A 12,515-nucleotide genomic window follows, 5' to 3' on the forward strand; every position below is an offset into this window, starting at 1 on the left:
AATATATACAGACATGTTTCCTTAAATCAGTGGTTTATCCAAAATAGAATATGTTGAAATTTACTTGGTAAGGACTCGGTTAAATTACTGACTTTTTTTTGTAGTTTATGAAAAATATAATAAATGAAACCTATTTTTGTTCCTCTTTCAGACCAAAAAAATAATATTAGTGAATGTTTAAAATTATCATTCGGTTCCCTGATTTGAGTTACACTATATGGATGGATCTGTGCCATTTTTTGAATATACTTATCTCTGTATTATTATTTAGTTAATCTATTCCTACTTTATCACCATTACTGTTAGGTAGATTATAAGTGCAGAAATATTGCCTTTGTAATATCTTTTATGTGAAAGTAATTGTATTACAAACCTGAAAGTGCATTAAATCTGATAATGGTTTTATTTCTGTGGCTTTACTTGTTTCAATACTTAAAAAAAAAAAAAACATTCACTTTGGCATTGTGTACTAACTATTCAGCAATAATTATTAGAAAATAAATAACATTTTTTATTACTCGCTATTTTTTTATATTTACATCATTATCACGGTTATTGTTAGTATAATTTTTTAATTCCTTTTTTCTCAAACTATATGTTGTAATAAAAGATACAGGTTTGTTATTTATAAGTATAGGTAATTAATATTTCCAAATTTGCTATTAATTGCACAAGCTTTGAATCGATGTATTTATAGAAATATTTAATTTTTAATAATTATTTTTACTGCGCTGTTGTCATATTTGTTGTATAAATATTGTAACTTGTCTAGCCACAGGCATTTTATTATGGTATACAGCTAAAGCTTCTACACTTAGTGCTACAAGTTTTTGGGCAGGAGTTTTTTTTTTTGCCATTTCCAATGATGCTAAGAACAATAATTATAAAATAAAATAAAATAAGCTATCGAATTTTTTTTTATTAAATGTTATTCATACTTTTAAGTTTTTCTTAGAATCCCTGTAAATGGCATAAAAAACAAATTGAGAGATGGCTATCTTGCAACAAGGTGGCAGTAGATTCTTATGTCTAAAACAGCATTGTTTAATCTTTTTTTTTTTTTTTCTAATTGTCTATGTTATTAAAAATTTCAGAAACAAAACAAACAGTTTAATTATCTCATTAAAATCCAAAGAAAAAATATTTTTTTTTAAATCCCAATTATTTTTTAAGATTTTAATTTCTAACTTTTGATACTTGTGATTAGCAGTAGATGTAAAATGTTTGGAAGAAGGTTCACTTCTCCTGCTGTCGGTGCATATTCAAGGCAATATGTTTACTTTCAGAATAGAAAGTATTTACTTAAAAATAGAGTAAAACATTTAATTAATTTTTTAAATAGTCGTTAACAATGTTTATCTTTTTTTTCTTTTTTATATATTTATACTAATAAGAATTAAAAAAAATAGATTATGTTGTAGTAACAATGAATGATTGTTTTTTTTTTTTATGATAATGAATATTCTTGTTACTTAAAACTGCTGGTGGCACAAATTAATGTTTATTTACTTTACTTACAAATTGGTATTGTAATATTACTTATAATTTAACACTGTTAAAAACTTTTATTAAGTTATTTATCATTATTATTTTTTAAATCTTTGTTTATTGTGGTTATTTTATTTGTAGTTTTTATTTGATTATTTTTGTTCCTTTCTTACTCGATCATTTTTATTTAAAAGCTGTTGTATTATTTATTTTTGATATTTACAGATTTTTTTATTTACAAGTATTTTTAATGTTCTGTATACTGTAAATTTTTTTAGTTTCATTTTGGATATTTAATGCAGTGAGGGCACACCCAAAAAGATGGCCATGGAAATGATTGTACTTAAAAGAAAATTAAAGTCAAAGCAATCTCACTGTAGTTAGAACCAGTTTTCGGTTATAAATAGAAGCCAGGAGATGTCCTAGTCACATATATTAGCATCTGAATGGTGTAACAATGATAAAGCAAAATAAACATTGAAGTTGTATATTTCTGACAGTTCTCTTTGTCCTCTCTAAGATGGCCTACTTTACATGCTCTTTTTGTTAGTAATATTTATGCATTTATTTTACGGCTGTTGCCTGTTTTATGCCTGATTATTGTGGACTCTTCTTCTCACTCCCCATTGTATTGGACTTTCATTAGTTCTGTTATATCTTTATTTTCTTACAGTATCTTTTAACTACAAAAAAAAGTCAATAGTACATACATAAATGTATCAAAGATGAAACATGTATATATCTCCACAAATTTCTATAAATTAAAAAATTCACCTCTTCATGTTCAGGATTTTTAAGAATGATAAGTTTATGATTTTCTTTACTTGGGTGATTAGTGCAGTTTCTCTCTTTTTTATTTATTTATTTTTTATTAATGCTATTTAAATGTGGGATGTTGGAGTGCCTGTCTACTTTGCAATTAAATTTAAACCGGATCCTTTTTTATTTCATTCGATATAACTTCTTTACCCTTTTACCTGTTTACATTTTTATCTTTATTAAATTTAATTTATGGCTATTTCATTACGATTAGAACATATAATTTAAGGATTTTGCTACTTTATCGTATTCACTATGATGACATTGCTGCTGAATATTGTCACTTTTACTAATTTGTTTATTTCAACAAAAATGTTAATGAGAAATAGGGTAGTGGGTCAAGAAGCTACACAAATAATGTTTTTCAGTGATGAGTTTGCATTGGTGATTTACTGGGGTAGAAATGAGCAGTTAAAAATTTGAAAACCTAGATTAAATATTTAAAAAGATATAATTATGAGAAAAGTCCATAATCTGTTTGCGTCCTGTAATCATTCCTTAAGTGTTAACTAATTGAATTGAAATAGCCGGTGAACGCATAGAATATGTGTAAGAGAAGCATATTATCGTGGAATAGGCTTTTGAAAATTAAAATTTTTATGAACTTAAGATGCAGTGGCTTTGTTAATGTAGCATTGCATCTTTGTAAATATGTATTTTTTTTGTACCTCATCATTCATTTACCAATTACAAATTGTTAGGTCTGTATTTTTTGCCCAAATGAAGGACATGTATTTTCTATTTATTGGAACGTGGATTTAATCTATTGTTTATCTCATCAGCCCCGATTTTATTTTGTGAAAGTGACAACGGCCCAGAAAATAGAAACCTAACTCATGTTATACAAAGGTCAATTTTTGTGCGGTCGTACAGGTAAAAGCAATTCCAAAATACATTTATTACTAGCGTACCATGACCTTGATCTTGACATGCTTCTGGTCATTAACAATTAATAAACATTAACTTAAATAAATTATGTGCAATCATAATTTTTATTTTTGTTTGAGAAAGGTCTGAGTTTATGATTAATCTTAAATTTATTTTGGTTTATGTTAATACTGTGTGGAGTGAATTAAGTATAATAAATGATTTCATTCTTCATACAGTTAGTCAGAGTTTAATAGTTTTTAATATAAATATCAATTTTTCAGATGCTCACTACGGTCATTTGTCTCCTTCTTTATTACTGTTTTCTTATTTCTTCATATTATAAGGTATATTGAAATGTAACTAACTGGTAACCTACTGGCTGGTAAATGTAGTCTGGATGAATCCAGTTTATATCAACAAAATATTAAAATGATTTAAATCGGTTAATGTTTCTTGTTTTATTCTGGAAGTGGAGTATGCACCTTTTTGTATAAATCAGTAATGATTTATAATCATTTTTTTGTATGTTAATGCAGACCTAGATAACTACCGCAGTGGTTCCATTAATTTAAACAATTCAAATTTAAGTTAAGACTATTTAGACTGTAGTCTTTTAACTTAAATTAAGACTGTATTTAGCTTGATCACATTCATTCAGTTCTCTAAAAGAATTTTAAATAGAGAATGACTTTTCACTCTTAATTACCATGTCTTGGATATAATCTCTTCTTTATTTAAAGAATGTTCTTTATGTAAAGAATGTATCACGAAGTTCTGTTGGGACTTTCATAACCTATTCTACTCGTGAAAGTAATGGAAAAAATACGTATAAATGTATGTCCTAAAATGCTTTGTGTGCGAGTTATGGCTAGTGGAAGATTTCGTTCAGATTTCAACTTGCCTGGTGAAATGAGGTCATACAGAAATTTTTAGGACGTTCATTAAGGAGCAGAATTAGTAATTTCTTATGGTTTTTGATCTGAAAAATCGAATAAAATAGGTTCAAGTAACCGCTTAGTTTTTGTATCTGCAGTAGTTTTTGAGAAATCTAGGGTGAAAACCAATAAATTGGGGTAAAAACCCCTATTTTTTTATGTTTGATGTACAATAACTTTGTTAAATGGTTAATAAGCACATAAAACTTTTAAACAAAACTTGTACAGAATTTAATACTGAACAAAATGGTGTCAGGTAATTTGAATAAAACAAAGAAAAATTATAAAAATTCGAATTTTATTTACAGTAGAAACAGTACATTAATACTGTTGTCAGAAAAATATTTATTTAATGTAAACCAAAACCAAATTCTTTTTTGGGGATTTGAAAAATTTGTAAAAAGAAAATTTACTATGAAAAATTTCTGTTAAAAAGATTTAAAAAACTGTATTATTTTATTTTAAAAAAATTAATGACAGAAATACAATAAATTACTTTAAAAATTATTATTTCAAAGTTGGCAGTAAAATAACAACAGCTGTACAACAATTCGCAATACTATATTAGTGTTTAAATCTGTAAGGAATATTAAGTATATCGGGTACTGTGAATTGTGCTGTGGTTAGCAGTTTTCTGTGAATTTTATTTTGAATATGGTCGGTTTGCCATTGAAGTAATCCTGTACTTATTTACAGCAGAGGAATACGCCGGTATGGTATTCATTTTGGGTGTGTGTAATGGTAATGCTACAGCTGCTGTAGCAGAATATGAAATACGTTTTCCGAATCGCTGGATTCCAGATCCCAAAACAAATAGCGCCGCTTTTTGCAATCTTTGGGAAGCAGGTTTACTATCTAGTATTCGTACCGGATACGAATTGTTGGACGATTCATATTATCTGGCCGCTTAAATGCTGAGGTCTACTTGCACTTTCTTCAAGAAGAATTACCGCAGCTGCTTGAAGATGTTCCTCTAGCACAAATTATACTTCGAGCACGATGGCACGCCTCCCCACTTTTCTTGTGCCGTTTCTACTTACTTAAATCATCATTTCCCTGAGAATTGGATCGGTCGTGGAGGTCCACATTTCTAGCCACCAATATCGCCTGATCTAACACCTTTAGATTTTTGCGTTTGGGGGTGGATGGAAAATATTGTATACAAAACAAAAATACATTCTCGTAAGGAATTAATTGTCGGCATTATGGATGCGGCTGAGCAACTTGACACCCCTGAAGAACTAAACAAAGCAGTACAAAAGCGTGCCAAGAAAATTATCATTTTCGTTGTCGAAAATGGCGGGCTCATTTTTGAACATTTATTATAAACTGGCACGTATTATGCACTTTGGTCTAGTATACCGTTTATAAATAAAATTCGAATTTTTCTAAGTTTTCTTTGTTTTATTCAACTTACTTTAACACCATTTTGATCAGAAATAAATCTTTACATCTTTTGTTTAAAAGTTTTATGTGATTGTTACACACTTAACATAGTTATTGTACGTCAAACAAAAAAAAAAGAGAGTTTTTATCCCAGTTTATTAGTTTTCATCCTAGATATCTCAAAAACTGTTCTGGGAACTATTCTATTCACTTTTTCAGATCAAAAATGTAGAAATTACTAATTCTGTTCTTTAATTAACGTTATAAAAATTTCAGTACGACCTCATTTTATTGGGGTAGCTGAAAAACGAGAAAGATTTTCCACTAGCCGTAACTCGCAAACAAAGCGTTTTAGGACATATGTTTATATAAACTTTTTCCATTGTTTTCACGAGTAGAATATGTTATTAAATTCCCATGAGAACTTTGAGGCACATGTTGTTGAGGCATTTGTTTAATTCAACTTTTTGTACGATACAAAAAAATAATATTGTTTTATAGTATCGAGCGAGTATAATGCGGTATTCGGCACAGTAGAGAGTAATTCAAATATAAACCGTAATTTTGGATTGAGGAAGAGCAGTGAATATGGTGGGTGGGGCGCTGCAGGTTGTTAGTTGGATATGTGTGGAGGGGAGCAACCGGCCAGCCACGCCAGCAGTTCGCGTTCACGTCAGTTGCAGAATATCTGTAAATTCAAGAAATTTTGAAGTGGCCGTGTAGAACGAAAGTCTGAACGTCGTCTGCGGACCAGCGTCAATCATTACAACGGCGACTGTCGCTGAAATTGCATCAGAGGTGAGCGGAATTATTGGGATTATGCATACAATGTTGTCAGATACTCTTTGATATAGCAAAGTGTAGGCGAGGTGGCTTCTATGGGTTCCACGTCTTTTCATTGAGGCACAGAGAAATGTCCGGAAAGACATCTGTTAACGGCTTCTGAATCGCTTTAAGGAAGAAGGAGAGGCTTATTGGGACTTGCGATGAACTATAGATCTACCACTACACCCCGGAAAGCAAGAGAACTGGTATAGAGTGGTGGAAAAGTGGTGAGAGGGCACCGATCAAGACTAAGAAACGTTTGTCAGCTGGAAAAGTTCTGGCAACTGCGTTTTGGGACTCAAAAGATGTGCTGCTGATTGATTTCCTGCTCCAACGAAGAACGGTAAATGCGCCATACTTCTGCCAGTTGTTTGATGATGTCAGGGCTGCTATTCGCAACGTTCTCCTTTAACACGAAAATGCACGACTGCATACTTGCGATAATCACGCTGAAACTCATTGGGCATATCTTGACACCCATTGTAGTTGTACTTATTACCGTGTAATTTCCACATGTTTGGTTTGCTGAAATATGCAAAGACGATGCCGCAGTCGACCATCATATGCACAATTGGTTTTTGGTGCTGCCATCTTGTTTTTTTTTATGAGGGGATCAAGAAGCTTCCTTTCAGGTGGAGAGAGTGTATTTCTGTTGAAGGAAACTCTGCGAAAAGTATTGTAATTTATTTGTTATTTAATCTGTATCAATAAAGCTATGTAAACAAATTCTGGTTTATATTTGAATGCCTCTTGTATGAAGTTATGGAACAAAAGCTTTTTAAATTGTCAGTCGTATTCTTTACTAATAATCCTTTTAATCAGCTCGTATGTGTGATGTTAAATAAATAAGATGCTTTGTGAAGTGTTCATAGCAGGATATTATGAAAATGTAATTTTGGTATTAATCCCTGTTGTCACAATTTATGTTGATTTATTTCTGAAGGTTATCCCCTTTTCTTATCAAGTGATTTGGCCTTTTAAACAGAACAAGCTACACTGGGGTCCATAGGGCCTCAGTGTAGATCTTTTCCTCAGATCTACATGTATTCTTTTGCCTATTTATATTCTTGAGATTCCATAGCTCATATTCCTTGAGCATAATTAATGAAGATACTAAATATTTAAGGGGAGATCATCTCATTCTGGATTTTTGTGCTTATTTTATTGATCAGAAAGATTTTTATTTTGTAATTAAACAGTTAGCATCTGTATGTTCAAGATTTTTATATTAAATTTGATTTGTTTCAACTTTGTTCATTTTTTAAATTTTCTCCAGCATAATTTTATTTTTATAACTGTAAATCAGTCGCGTGCAGAACAAATTATTTAGTATTTTATGTTCTATTTCTTTCATTGCTCTGATTTTTATTGTTCTCTTTTTCTTAAAGATACCTGTTAGTATAGGGAATTTGTATTTGTTATCGATTGCAATATTATTGTTTGAAATTATGTATATTGCATAATTCAGTTGTAATGTTTTAATGAACAAAATTAACACTATGATATATATATATTTTTTTTAAATCACTTATATAGATTAATTATTTCATGTAATTGTAATGGCTTGTACTCTGTATTACTGTTTACAATACATTTAAAATATATTTATATGGTTCACCAGAGACTGTTTGTGTATTGATCAGTTATATTTGTTTAATAGATCCAGTAAGAAAGGAATGATTACTGCTGTAAAGCATTTGGTATATGGTAGTGTTTGGCTTTGCTTGTACAGTTATTTATAACCTACTCTTTATTTCTTTTACGTCTGTTCTATTTTTTTTACCTGTACCTTCCTTTCATTTCCTTTCTTTATAAATGTTATATAAATATTTAATTTATCTTTTCTCGGTTAAATAAATAAATAATTTATGATTACATATGTTTATATTTACAAATTTTATTTTGTATGTTAAGATCTCATTACTGAAAAGATTCCATGGGAAACCTTTAATAGTATGGATAATATGAATGAAAAACATAAGAAGTATGTAAGAAATCTGTTTGTTTTTAATGATGAGCAGATATCAAAATATATGAGGAAAAACATTAAAAGAGTTGAGGTTGAAGATAAGGTATCTTCTAAATCAGCATTTCAGTCGTTACCTAATAGCAGATTTGCTAAGCTTTCAAGCCGATTCTCTCACATAAATTCTTCAGTTGCTATTAGATCTAGAAGTCTTGATCTTATTGATGAAAATATTCACACTGGCACTGCTGAATCTCAGCTATCCAGTTCTGTTGATTTTCCTAGTGTAAGGTCAAAAAAAACTGTTGATCTGCAGTCTTTGGATCTTGCACATGTTCAGGTTTTGACCCACAGAAGACAAGAAATAGCTGGTAAAAATATAAATCTGAATAAAAATCGCAATTTAGATATTGTAGCTGGAAAAACATTAAAAATGAAATTGTTAGACTTAAAAAATCTTGTTTCCGATTATAGTAGTGAAGTTAGTAAAACCACTGCCAGTTTACCATCTGGAAAAAATGATAATTACCTGAAATTAAATGAGCATGAATATATAGATGATGATTATGATCATAATAATATTATTTTAGGTAATAAATTTTTTTATAAAACTCCAAATGCTATTGACGCTAATGCTATTTATAACACAAATTTAGATGACGATAAAACATTTTCAAAAGATCCATATTTAAATGAACAGACAGAAAACTCATTCATTATTAAAAAAGAGTTTTCTGCAAATGCAGGTGAGAATTTAACCTTGAATTCTAAAAATCATAGACACTCATTAGATAGCCTTTCTGAAACTGTAAGCAAATCTTTTGTTCTTCCACCGATAGCCGAAACAAAATCTTGTTATGCTTTAGATAAAACAAAATCAGATTTTAGTTCTACTCCAAAACAAAAAAATCTTTGTACTCCTGTGCCACGATTAACTTGTGAGAGGCGTACCCATTCCGTCTCCCACTGCATGGATCTGACCCATCTTTCCCCACCAGAACCCGGTCCGTCCCGACGCCATAGACACAGCATCTCAGGCCAGATGAGCTACTTCCGTATGACGGGCTACGGACTGATGATTCAACATCAACGACGTGGAGGAGGCAGCACAAATAGCTTGTTCTCAACGGCAGTCATTAGTGGTTCTTCAAGTGCACCCAACCTAAGAGATATGATACCGAACACGGCTGCTGTTGCAGGTGCTCTACACTTCTTATATTATTATAATTATTTAATTAAGATTATTACAGTTTTTTTTAATATTAAATAAATATAAAAAAATGGTCTGTGTTACAGTTTTACTTTGCATCCTGCTGCAACTTACTTTTAACTTTCTTCAATTAAGTAATAAAATGTTAACTGCCTTGTGTATTGATAAACAGATTGAATTAATATCACATGAATAAAGGATTCATTATTTTTGTGGTCAATTAACCTCAAGTTTTATTAATAATTATATTTAAAATGAAAACAAAATTATTTCTATTGGTTTAAAGCAGTTCTACTTTGTAAGTTCATGAAACATACCAAATCTTGTTATATCAGCAAGACCACTAGCCTTACCTTATGCAAATACGGACAATAGAACAGCTCGTACTCTAAATTTGTTGGACCAGACCAATTGGTGCTGGTCCTAATCAGTGAAAGCTTTGCATAGATCAGCTGTGCTTTCTTATTAACTGTTACCATTCAGTAAAACTGTTGGCACAATTTTTTCAGTGAGATGTATCATTGAAATTTGCCTAAAATGTTCATTGTACCTTCTGTGTTGATGTACTGGACCTCTACATAAAGCAGTCAGATTAATTATTTTATGCTGATATTTTACTATAGTGTTTTGAAAGGTTTATAAATTATCTTTTCAGAAAGGTAAATGTGGGGACATGCAGCTTATTGGTTGCATATGTAAAAATCTAGTTAATCCCTTTGAAATGGTAATGAAAATTTGTACAGAATAAAAAAAAAATTAAGTAAATACTTTGAATGTAAAATTATAATTTAAAATTTTTTTTTGTCATTGCCTGAACAAATTGTAATTTATTTTAGTTTTTTATTAAACTTATTTTGACATTAATTGTATATTGTATTAATTTTGCACAGTTTAATTATTTTTATGTATTTACAGAATGTCTGACAGTTTGTATTGATTATTAATTCTGTAAAAGTTTTTATTGTTCATTTCTTAATTAATAATCCATTAAGAAAATAGTGAAATATTCCTGTAAAATGAAAATATTTTTTAAAAATTTGGTTTCTGTATTGTAGTACCAAAAATTTAGTTTAATCGTTATACAAGATTTATTGATTTTTATCTGTTGTGTCATTTTATTTGTTATGAATATCAGCTGCTATTGAAGGGTGTGGTGGAGTCCCTCCAATTCGTCCATTAGAAACTCTGCATAATGCTTTGTCTCTTCGTCAGATTGATGCATTCTTGGATAAAATGACTCGTACAACTCCACCAAAGCATCCTTCTACTCCATTGACACAGTCTATTCAGTCACCTAACAATAGTAAGTTATCATGAATTACTTTCTAGTAGATTGTTAATATTAATAATAATTGATACTCTACTTTACATATATTTTATAAGTGGTATTAATAATGAGTTAAACAGTAATTTGCAAATCAGTTTTTAACAATACAGGGAGAAAAATCATTTTATATTAACTGGGCGTAATGACAGAAATGGGAAAAATATCAAAAAGTTACCAGGTGATATCGGAAAGAATCTGTATATTTGATGAATTGGTATTAAATATAGGAGCTACTCATTAATGCACTTGGGAAAAATATTGTCACGTGTTCATAGTTCAAAAATGATATTGAGAGTTAAGCCACATAAAAATCTCTTACAAATATAATCTATTACTTTTAAATAGATTATAATGTACAAAATAAGATAATTATAAATAGAAAAATACAATTTAGAGTAGCTGCAGAATTAGCAGTAAGATAACAATCGAAAAGTCAACAATTCTTTTTTAATGTTTACAAAAAGAACCAGCTTACACTTTATAAATGAATAATTCACTTTAACTCCTCTTCATAAAGAAGTCACCAAACAGCTTCCTGTTCTTAACCACTGTCCAAAATGGAATACTCATGATGCACTTTTCGATTTTTTGTTACCGCACACTCCTGAACGCTCCTGCTCACTATACTAGTGTTTGTCGCACACTGTACTGAATTTTCACTTCGCTGGTCCTCAGCAGTATTTATCTCAGGCCTGTTGTTCCATTAGAATGCTTCTCAGAATACTTTCTATTCAAAATTCAGGTATTTTTTGGGTATTAAATAAAATGCTGAAGAAAGTTTTGTTGATACCTTTATAAAAATTAACTTCATTGTGGGTAGCTTGGAATTTAAAGGATTTTTTGTATAATGTTTTATATTATAACAGGTAATTTTTAATAAAATGTACTAAAGAAATGATGGGTAATAAAAAAAAAAAACAATTATGGTTTCGTAACCTGTATTGTAAGTATAAAGATAAGAGGTACAGTTTTTAAAATTTTATACAGACTAATGGTAGGAATAGTTCAAACTAAAATGCTTATTTATCTGTGAGGAGGGAATATAAATCAATACATAAAAAAAAAAGTTTAACATTTAACAATATTAATAAGAGAAAAGTTTATAATTCTAAGGATTTTAGGGAAATATTTTATTTTAAAGGGTATTGGTAGTACCCTTAAATCTGATTTTATTGACTTGGTGACTCCACTAAATATATCAAGACCTGTATTGAAAACTATCTGATTGACTTCAACTGAGACAAAGATAAAGACAACTTTTAAAAATCTTAAGAATGACAAAAGCACTGAGGATTATTCTAACTGAATTAAGAAGGTTTGACAATCAGTTAATTGATCATTACTTTTTTAATTGTATTTTAGTGAAGATGTAACAGCTTCTCTTGCACAATCAATGATATTTCCAGTGCATAAAAAAAATATATTTATTGGGGTAATTTATGGATTTAGTTCAGAAAAGTTTCATCGATAATTTGTTGGGCAGATTACAGAACTGTTAGTATAAAGAACTTGAATTAAAAATCTTTTACTATGTTAAGAATATTAATAAATATGGATAATGTACTGTTTAATAAACCAAATTATATAAAAGTTACATTGCTGAAAAACAAACAATAAGCACTTATGTTAAGTGTTACGTTTTCAACCCCGCTTGCCATCGGGTGCTGAAACCTAGCAGTGGCTAGGGTG

General features: G+C 29.8%; 1 protein-coding gene across 10 annotated transcripts in view; it reads left to right on the forward strand.

The window, feature by feature from the left end:
* The window catches only part of LOC142323199 (inositol hexakisphosphate and diphosphoinositol-pentakisphosphate kinase 2-like), a 330,980-nt gene that overhangs the window by 290,179 nt on the left and 28,286 nt on the right, over positions 1-12,515 (forward strand). For 9 of the 10 annotated variants that reach the window (XM_075362529.1, XM_075362537.1, XM_075362533.1 and 6 more), the window contains 2 exons: positions 8,238-9,488; positions 10,635-10,802. In XM_075362529.1, the coding sequence (XP_075218644.1) occupies positions 8,238-9,488; positions 10,635-10,802 (1,419 nt within the window). The remainder of the gene's footprint in view (positions 1-8,237; positions 9,489-10,634; positions 10,803-12,515) is intronic. The other variant, XM_075362538.1, reaches the window with a different exon arrangement.

The sequence above is a fragment of the Lycorma delicatula genome, chromosome 4 (assembly GCF_047948215.1).
Source record: "Lycorma delicatula isolate Av1 chromosome 4, ASM4794821v1, whole genome shotgun sequence".
NCBI classification, from domain to species: domain Eukaryota; kingdom Metazoa; phylum Arthropoda; class Insecta; order Hemiptera; family Fulgoridae; genus Lycorma; species Lycorma delicatula.